The 10,805-nt window shown below is 45.9% G+C and overlaps 1 protein-coding gene across 1 annotated transcript; it reads right to left on the reverse strand.

Moving 5' to 3' along the window:
- Nucleotides 1-8,106: 8,106 nt before the first annotated feature.
- Nucleotides 8,107-9,952, reverse strand: LOC147528966 (uncharacterized). The gene is made up of 2 exons (XM_086608919.1): nt 8,372-9,952; nt 8,107-8,331 (listed from the first exon to the last, which is right to left on the reverse strand). Exons 1-2 carry the CDS (start codon nt 9,950-9,952, stop codon nt 8,107-8,109), a joined length of 1,806 nt encoding a protein of 601 aa, XP_086465045.1.
- Nucleotides 9,953-10,805: the final 853 nt, after the last annotated feature.

The raw sequence follows: 10,805 nt of genomic DNA on the forward strand, positions 1-10,805 counted from the left end.
ACAAAAAACCAAACAAAAATAATTCCAGAGTCATTCCGCTCCCACTCATCACATCAGGGAAGCTTTGCCGTGTATAGAGTTTCTAGTCTGATTCTTCGGCTCCTTCACTGCATATGGAATATTCTTAATTAAATTTTTTCATTTGAAAGCTGATGAAGCTCAGGCTGTGCTCAGCAGATAATTAAATTCCTTGGCTCTCAGACTCCAGCATGCCCTTAAGGGATCAACACAGTAGAGGACTGTATCACCCTACTTTAAGGTACCTGGACTCTCATGCAAAATCCCAGACCTAAAAGTCGCACCCTTTAGTTCCATACACAGCTCGCTGGGAGACACAGTCCAGTTAAAAAAACATCCCAAATATCCTTCAGGTTGAGCAGAGCAGCATGTAGCTTCCATCTAGACAAAGCAGTAAGTACATCTGAATTCTTGCTCCTTCACTCAAGCCTCTGACAGAATTTGTAATTTTTCCCTCACTCAACCTTCTGACAGAGTTTATCATCATTTTTGTTTTATAATACTGCCAGAGGCCCCAGCTCTGGGCTACTTATTTGTTAGAGCATGGCTGCATTTCAGATGACCAGTCTGAATTCAGATAAACTGGGCATTGCAACACATGGCTTGCGACTGCTTGCCAGTGATACCTGTTCTATTTGCTGGAATTAAGAGTCATTAACTTCACAGCTTTCAGGCAGATTGACTATAGAGGGAGTGTGAGACTAGGTAATGAAGTCAGACCAGGATTTCTAGATAACATCTGCAGAAGTCTATCTGAAAATAGGATCAGTTAGCCTTCTGAGGCACCTTTCTCTCTTTCTTATGCCTGAAGAGGGAACCACGGGTGAGTAATTTAGTCTGCAGACCTAACTTTTAAAAGTCTGAAGTTAGGACAGCTGAATATTCACTGTTAGTCATTAGCTTTACACACTGTGCAACTGCCCTCTGGTTTACTTTTTCTTGTCAAAAGAACATTATAAATAGTCAAGCAGGCACTTAAAAAGTCAGCAGACTGATATGCTTCTTTTAATTCAATGTATTATTTGAAACCTTTAAGATAGATAATTATTAAGATAGTGAAAGACAAACATTTATTAAAAGATTTGCCACGATCTCAGTCCTTTCTGTAGGTACTTAATATTAATTAATTGCCCATAGTTGTTTGATCTTTAAAATGCTTTCAGAAGACGATTCAGAGATGCTTCAAACATTTCTTCTCCCAGTCCCTCCAGCCAGATCTCTGCTTAACACCCCAGTCATCAAATTGCCAGTCACTTTGCTGTGTGCTGTGCTGTTTTCAGAAATAAATAGCATAGTAAGTCTCCTTAGAGTACAAAGCAGTGTATTTCCATATGCAGGGAACTTCAGAGAGCATGCATGAAACAGAGCAGCTGTCCTGTCAGACGGTCTGTAGATTTGAAAACCAGCAGCGAGAATCACTTGAAAAATAACATACAAAGACATTTGGAAGTCATAAACAGGAAAACTTTGATCAAAGAGGAGGATCAGGAAAATAATAGGTAGGATCAGCTCTGGGTAGAAGGATCTGATGAGTTTGCTAGCTAAAAAGCGGGGGGGGAGGGGAGCGTCAATGAGATTCAGAGTTTGGACTAGGAAGACTAAAACAAACTCCTGCAACATGCCTAAGATCAGCCAAAAGCACTTCAAATGTCATTACTTCATCTTAATTCCTCCTTTGTGCAAGTAATATAAACAATGCTAAATTCCTATGTTTGTGAATTTTGTTCTAAATACAAAGCGATTGCCAAATCTCTACAGTAAATTAGCGAATCTGTAGCAAGCAGATTCGCTAATTAAATTAGCATCCAAATCAAACAGGTCTCAAACATCCCAGTTATGTGGAAGCAGACTTTTGTATCTGGTCGTAAGCTCTACTAACACACCTAAGCTTTCCTACATGAGATATTGACAGAAAATAATTATTGCTGTTATAAGAACAAAAAAATCTTTGAGACTGTATTTCACTTCCTTAGAGCTATAACCATTTTCAGGGTATAATTTGAATCTTTTGAATTCTTATTTTCATTTCAATTTAAAGCTCTCAGATTTTTAGTTTGAAATAAGTAAAAATTTACAGATGACATTTGCCTAGAACAGAAATTGCTTATCATTCCCTACTACTATTGCCAAAGGGTCATTCTGGTTCACTTTTATCTTGTTTAGCAGTACAATAGACCTCTCTTTTAAAAACAGTAGATATTGGAGCCCATTTTACTACACTCAAACCAGACCACGCCTTCTTTGTGTAGGCAGTTGTTTTCACCTCCCTCACAGACATATCTAAGAAACTACACTTGCAATCATTATTAATTGGCCAGCAAAACTAAGAGAGTTCAAACAGTCCATGGGAAGATAAGAAGAGAGGCCTTTCTCTTGCAGTACACTTAGTGACATCTTATATATAATATTCATTCTTATACATACTCACAAATCACCTGTTTCCACCAAACTTGTTTCTTTTGTACTTACATGTTAAAATCACAATGAACAATGCCTTAAATAACTGTTACATTTTTGCTGCAAAGCTTTTGCCCAGTCTCGAAAACTCTTAAATATTTCCTTTGTTCATATATTGTCATAGTAATACACAAAGCTGATATAGGGAACCTAATGGATTGTATTTATTTTCCTTCAGTATTAATTTTCTGTTATCTAAGAAGTATTGTAAGTTAAAAAAAAGAAAGCAAATTTTTTTTCAATACAGAGATACTGAGATAAATTAACCCTAGTGAAGTCAGCATGTTCAAATCAAGCAGTAATTTAGCCCATTTATGAGAAATTCAGACGTATTTCTAAATTATGTAGCAAGGTCATGTAACACAGGATTCCCTTAATAATTAAGATGTGTTCAAAATTTAATACTTCACCTGCTTGAAATAATAGTATTGTTGAAACAATTTGAAAGAACATCCCAACTGACCTACGACAATTTGCATTTATGATACTTCATATTCATTGGTGGTGCCTCAAGATTCAACTTTGAATTCTGAAGCATTGTTCATTGTTTTGTTTTCTAATCTCACGGGAAACTCTACTTTGGAAAATATGCCTTTTTTTTCTAGGAAGTTGTCGTGGTTTAGCTCAGCCAGCGGCTGAGCTACCACGCTGCCGCTCGCTCAACTCCTCCCTCCGGCGGGATGGGAGGAGAAAAATCAGAACGAGAGGGGCGAGACCAGTAGGTTGGGATAAGGATGATTTAATAGAACAATATCAGGAAAAGGGAAAAAAAACCCAGGGTAAACAACTATGAACATATAAACGCGAAAACAATACGAACCGACTGCACGGGAAACGCGATGCACCGCCCACTCCCGATCACCAAAGCGAACCCCTCCCCCGGCTGCTCCCCCAATATATACCCTGAGCATGACGCCACATGGTATAGAATAGCCATTGGCCAGGCTGGGTCAGCTGCCTGAACCGTGTCCCTTTCAGCTTCCCTCGAAAAAGAAAAAAAAAAAAAAAGAAAAAGAAAAAAAAATTAACCCTTTCCCGGCCCAACCTAGAACATTATCCACCCCTTATTCTATACCATCTGCATCATGCTCAGAACATACATCTTCCAATTAATCCCCTTAATTTATGGACCATCCCTCTAACATGTCCGTTGAGTTCATTTAGTCCGCGATTTCGGGGCCCCTTTATACCAACAGTTCTTCAGGTCAGGCGAGGCGGTGTGCAGTATCAGGTTGTTGCACGCTGCATCTGGAGCTCGTGGCTGGTGTGTCCGGCACGATCCTTGACTGTGGGTCGGAGATGTCAGTCTCAGGAAAAGTCGCTGGACGTGAATTGCCGAAAACTCGTTCTAATTCCAAACCACTCATGTGCTCTGGACAGGGGGCGTGGAAATGAATTTTCTGCTGCGCACACTATCCCAGAATCCAACAGTCCAGGGCAGCAGGCTGCGTGGATCGCGAGGGCAGAGTTATGTTGCTTTATCTCTTCAAAAAAAACGTGAGAAAAATGATGAAATTTATGCCAATATTCTTTCCAATTTATTGCCTGACTTTACTTCTAATCATTGTGTTTGTGATTATGTGGGTGTTTCCCTGGGAACATTTTTGTTGTTGTCGCTGTCCATGTAGGCCATCCCCACAGCCTGCTCCCGAGGCATCAGAGCCACCAAATGTTGTTACTAGTCAATGTTAATTAGATGTTAAAAAAAAAATAAAAATGTTAAGTCTCTGTTCTAATGTTGAAAACTGTTGTTAGCTATCGTTGTTCATCAATGTTAATCAGGTTTAAAATTGTTAAGTCTCTATTTCCACATTGAAAATTGTTGTTGCGCGCCATCTCTTTTCTTCTTTCTTTCTCTATCTCTATCACTTGTGCCACCATGGAGAACCATTTTTTTTTGAAGAAACACCAGTCACAGATGTCCATCCGAAGATTGTCGGGAAGGAAGACCACTGGCTGTGTCCAAGATCTCCTGCCCTCCTACGGACCTGAGAATGGAATCCAGAAAAACCAGCATGCACCCAGACCCTGGGGTCCAAAAGCAGAGGGGCCTGGAGACCATCGAAGACCCCTGTTGGCGTCTCGAGTGACAGCACTGGGCATGCGCACCACCGCCAGGTAGTAGGTGGAGTCAAGTGGGACTGGGGACTTCGCATCCGCCTGCTCGAGGAGTCGGACTGTTGAGACACTGCAATTCCATGGTGGCAGCTCTCCTCCAACTCTTCCCTTCTCTGCATCTTTCTTTTCTTTCTTTCCAATAAAGTTGTTTTGGCGCTTGACTCCAAATCTTAATTCTGTTCCTGGGAACATGAACAAAAAAAAGAAAACCACGCTCTGGTCTGTGACCAGCGTGTGGCCTTAACGTAATACAATTTAATTCATGGGCTATTTTCTCCCAGAATCAAATCCCCCTGGGGTACACATCGGACTTCCCCATCCTTTTGCATCACCCACCAAGTGCACCCAGGTCCTTGGGCAAAAGCAATCCCACGAATGGATTTGCCTTTGCCCGAGGTGGGACTAACCCAGACTGCCTTCCCCAACATATTCTTTACATGCACTACAGGGACCTTGTCCCCATCTACAACACATGGGAGTTTTGATTGGGCAGGACCGGGTCGACTGGCAGAACCTCTAGTGTTAACTAGCCAAGTGGCCTTTGCTAAATGGGTATCCCAGTGTTTGAAAGTTCCACCACCCATTGCTTTTAGTGTTGTTTTTAGCAGCCCATTGTATCGCTCAATTTTCCCCAAGGCTGGCGTGTGATAAGGGATGTGGTATACTCACTCGATGCCATGTTCCTTGGCCCAAGTGTCTATGAGATTATTACGGAAGTGAGTCCCATTGTCCGACTCGATTCTTTCTGGGGTGCCATGTCGCCACAGGACTTGTTTCTCGAGGCCCAGAATAGTGCTTCGGGCAGTGGCATGGGACACAGCGTAGGTCTCCAGCCATCCAGTTGTTGCTTCCACCATTGTGAGTACATGGCGCTTACCTTGGCGAGTTTGTGGGAGTGTGATGTAATCAATCTGCCAGGCCTCCCCATACTTATACTTTGACCATCGGCCTCCATACCAAAAAGGCTTTAACCGCTTGGCCTGCTTGATCGCAACATGTCTCACACTCGTGGATAACCTGTGCAATAGTGTCCATGGTTAAATCCACCCCTCGGTCGCGAGCCCATTTGTATGTGGCATCCCTTCCTTGATGGTCTGACGTATCATGGGCCCACCGAGCTAAAAATTTTTCGCCTTTATGTTGCCAGTCTAGATCCACCTGAGCAATTTTAATCCTAGCAGCCTGATCCACTTGTTGGTTGTTTTGGTGTTCTTCAGTTGCTCGACTCTTGGGTACGTGAGCATCCACGTGCCGTACCTTCACAACTAGCTTTTCAATCCGTGCAGCAATGTCTTGCCACAATGGGGCAGCCCAGATGGGTTTGCCTCTGCGTTGCCAGTTGTTCTGCTTCCACTGCTGAATCCACCCCCACAAAGCATTTGCCACCATCCACGAGTCAGTATAGAGGTACAGTATTGGCCACTTTTCTTGCTCAGCAATATCTAAGGCCAGCTGGATGGCTTTTACCTCTGCAAACTGACTCGATTCACCTTCTCCTTCAGCAGCTTCTGCAACTCGTCGCATAGGGCTCCACACAGCTGCTTTCCACTTTCGATGTTTCCCTACAATGCGGCAGGACCCATCTGTGAACAGACCACACCGTTTTTCACTCTCTGAGAGTTTATTATATGGTGGGGCCTCCTCAGCACATGATACTTTCTCCCCTGGTAACATTTCAAAATCTTTACCTTCTGGCCAGTTTGTGATGACTTCCAAGATTCCCGGGCGACTGGGGTTTCCTATTCGGGCCCTTTGTGTGATGAGTGCAACCCACTTACTCCACGTAGCATCAGTTGCATGATGCGAGGAGGGGATCCTTCCTTTGAACATCCAACCCAGCACTGGCAGTCGGGGTGCCAGGAGGAGCTGCGTTTCAGTACCAACCACTTCTGAAGCAGCTCGGACTCCTTCATATGCTGCCAGTATCTCTTTTTCAGTTGGAGTGTAGCGGGCTTCGGATCCTCTGTATCCTCGACTCCAAAACCCAAGAGGTCGACCTTGAGTCTCCCCTGGTGCTTTCTGCCAAAGGCTCCAAGCAGGGCCATTCTCCCCGGCTGCAGTGTAGAGAACGTTTTTTACATCTTGTCCTTGCCGGACTGGCCCAAGGGCTACTGCATGGACAATCTCCTGTTTAATTTGTTCAAAGGCTTGTTGTTGCTCAGGTCCCCATTTAAAATCGTTCTTCTTCCGAGTCACCTGGTAAAGAGGGCTCACAATTAGGCTGTAACTTGGAATATGCATTCTCCAAAACCCCACAACACCTAGGAAGGCTTGCGTTTCTTTCTTAGTAGTTGGTGGAGACATAGCTGCTATTTTGTTGATCACTTCCACCGGAATGTGGCGACGCCCATCCTGCCATTTTATTCCTAAGAACTGGATCTCCTGTGCAGGTCCCTTGACTTTACTTCGTTTTATGGCGAAACCAGCCTTCAGAAGGATCCGAACTATTTTCTTCTCTTTCTCCAAAACTTCTTCGGCTGTGTTACCCCATATGATAATGTCATCGATGTACTGCAGGTGTTCCGGAGCCTCACCCTGTTCCAGTGCATTTTGAATCAGCCCATGGCAAATGGTGGGGCTGTGTTTCCACCCCTGGGGCAGTTGATTCCAGGTGTACTGAACATCCCTCCAGGTAAAAGCGAACTGTGGCCTGCACTCTGGTGCCAAAGGGATTGAGAAAAATGCATTAGCGATGTCAACTGTGGTGTACCACTTGGCTGCCTTTGACTCCAGTTCGTATTGGAGTTCTAGCATATCTGGCACAGCGGCACTCAGCGGCAGTGTAACTTCATTCAGGCCACAATAGTCTATTGTTAATCTCCACTCCCCGTTGGGCTTCCGCACTGGCCATATGGGACTGTTGAAGGGGGAATGAGTTTTACTGATCACCCCTTGACTCTCCAGTTGGCGGATCAACTGATGGATGGGAACCAGAGAGTCTCGGTTGGTGCGGTATTGCTGCTGGTGCACCGTCGTGGTAGCAATTGGAACCTGTTGTTCTTTAACTCTCAGCAATCCCACAACAGAAGGGTCCTCCGAGAGACCAGGCAAGGCAGACAACTGTTCAATTTCCTCCGTCTCCACAGCAGCTACACCAAAAGCCCACCGATACCCTTTTGGGTCCCTGAAGTACCCCCTCCTGAGGTAGTCTATGCCCAGGATGCACGGGGCCTCTGGACCAGTAACAACACGGTGTGTTTGCTAGTCATTCCCTGTTGCTCACCAGCCTGGGCTGCGGCACCAGGGACACTGTTGCATCTTCCGCAGCCAGGAGGAAATGGCCTGCCTCTTGTAGGCAGGATAGGTACTTTGAGTTGATTAGTAATTAGATTAGTTCATTATCTCAACTCAGTCCAGCTGGATAAGAATGATTGGTGCCATAATTCCCAGTTAGGCTCATTTCAGCTTCCACCACAGTCAGCTGTTGGGATGCCCCTGTAACTCCCGAAATACAAATGGCTTCTGCCCCTTTATGGTGTGAAGGCATTAGGGTGCATTGTGCACCGGTGTCCACTAAAGCCTTATATTCCTGTGGGTCTGATGTGCCAGGCCATCAAATCCATACTGTCCAATAAATCCTGTTATCCCTCTCCTCCCCCTGGCTGGAGGCAGGGCCCCTCTAGTCCTGGTCACTGTATTCATCATGGCCCTTCTGTACGAACGAATTAGAGGTGCCTTCAAGAGGATCAGAGATGGAGTCAGCCCTTCTATACTGTCTGGGGCGCTGCCCACTGGAGACTGAAGCAACACTTTTCCTGGAAGAATCCCTTTTTATGACTGTTTTTCCTTTCAGTTCCTGTACCCGTGCCCTTAGGGTTGAGGTAGGTTTCCCATCCCACTTCCTCATGTCCTCTCCGTGGTCACGCAGGAAAAACCAGAGCCTGCCTCGAGGTGTGTACACTCTGTATTCTCTCTCTTGATTAGGGGAACGCTTGCTTCTAATAGCTGAGACACAGGTCCGTGCAGGTGGAGAGTCGGACATATCATCTTTGAATTGGTGGAACTCCTGTGACAGTTTCTCCAAACCCGCAACGCAGGCCTGTACGGAGGAAGAAACACTTCCTTCGTATTGCCGGAGTAGAGCAGCCACATCCTGCACCGTTTGTTCTTCACCTTCTTTCCAAGCTAATATTGCCAACGAGTTGGCATATGATGGTGGTGCACTTCGTAGGAATTTTCGCCACATGAACTGACTGCATGGGATTTCATCTGGATCTAGGGGTGACTGCTCATTATTCAGGTCACCATAAATTACCTCCACCACAGCTAACTCCCTCAGGTACTGGATGCCACTTTCCATGGCAATCCACTTACCTGGGCGACATGTAATATCGTCTTTGAAGGGGTACCTTTCTTTCACACTTGACAAAAGCCGCCTCCAGAGGCTGAGGGTTTGTGTTTTCCTTCCAATTGCTTTGTCAATGCCCCCTTCCCTAGACAGGGATCCCAGCTGCCTAGCTTCCCTACTATCTAGTTCCAGGCCATTGGCCCCGTTATCCCAGCACCGGAGCAGCCAGGTAACAATGTTCTCGTTTGGAAGGCGGCTAAAATCCTTTCGCATATCTCGCAGCTCGCCTTCTGACAGTGATCGGATGATCACCGTCTCATATGTGGGTTCTACCTCTTCCTCCTGTTTTTGTGATGGTTCTGGTTCATTTTCATCCCTTACTAAGCGAGCTGTTTTCTTTGGGCACTTTCTTTTCTGTACAGGGGCCACTGACAGGGGAACAGGTGGGTTCCCCAGCTCAGCTGCAGCATCTGTCATGCTCTTACCAGATTCAGGGACCTCCTCCCCACTTTGAGGGTGCTGAACAGTATTAGACACAGCCACTCGGTAGGCATGGGCCAGGCCCCAGCACACTGCAGCAAGCTGTGTGTCCCTGGAATTGCCAGGGCGACAGCACACTTTTCCCAATTGCTCTATCAGTTTGTCAGGGCTCTGTACTTGTTCGGGGGTGAATTCCCAAAACACTTGAGGTGCCCACTGTTCTAGGAATTTCCCCATGTCTTCCCACACACCGTGCCACTTGTAACTGTCCTGCCTTGGGGCACATCTCTTGAGTTTTTTGAGTAATTCTTTAACCCCAGACAGGACCTGAAACCCGTTCCAGACAAGCAGCAGTAGGACCATGATGGCCAGCACACCCCCGGGACATTCAAAATCCTCAAAGGCTGTTGTACCCGGCCCGAACGACAAGGGCGGGCTGAAGGGCCGGTGGACGGGATCGTCCCCCGACTCCCCTGCCTCCCCCGCCGGTTGGGCGCGATTACCAAAAAATTCCGGGAAGTGGCGCCCGAGATACGGGCACGATGCCAATGCCGCGTACACGGAGCAGCCCAGCCGCGTGGCCAGCGCCATGACCGGACCATAAGCCCTCGTTATCCCGTACAGCGCCAGGAGGGCCCTGAGCCATCTCCCAACCGTCCTAAACATCATCACAAACAGTACATAGGGCATGTAGGGAATTGCGGAAAACCACCACGAAAGCAACCAGAACAACATTATGATCAATCACTATTAACACAATAAACACGTATAACAAATTTGGCTCTGTCGTTATCCCAACCCTTCGTGCCCCACGTTGGGCGCCAAAAAGGACTGTCGTGGTTTAGCTCAGCCGGCGGCTGAGCTACCACGCTGCCGCTCGCTCAACTCCTCCCTCCGGCGGGATGGGAGGAGAAAAATCAGAATGAGAGGGGCGAGACCAGTAGGTTGGGATAAGGATGATTTAATAGAACAATATCAGGAAAAGGGAAAAAAAAACCCAGGGTAAACAACTATGAACGTATAAACGCGAAAACAATACGAACCGACTGCACGCGAAACGCGACGCACCGCCCGCTCCCGATCACCGAAGCGAACCCCTCCCCCGGCTGCTCCGCCAATATATACGCTGAGCATGACGCCACATGGTATAGAATAGCCATTGGCCAGGCTGGGTCAGGTGCCTGAACCGAGTCCCTTTCAGCTTCCCTCGAAAAAGAAAAAAAAAAAAGAAAAAGAAAAAAAAATTAACCCTTTCCCGGGCGCAACCCAGAACAGAAGCACTGGAAATCCTTTTCCCAGAAACTTCAGATAAACCTCAGATCATAAGAGGCAGTGAAAATAGAACAACATTAATGTACTTACAGAATTCAACTGAGAAAAACATTTCTTTTTCAACTAAAAAGCAAGAATTTATTAAAAAGCTAGCTATATATAACTGTGAAAA

The sequence above is a fragment of the Tauraco erythrolophus genome, chromosome 3 (assembly GCF_009769465.1).
Source record: "Tauraco erythrolophus isolate bTauEry1 chromosome 3, bTauEry1.pri, whole genome shotgun sequence".
NCBI lineage: Eukaryota > Metazoa > Chordata > Aves > Musophagiformes > Musophagidae > Tauraco > Tauraco erythrolophus.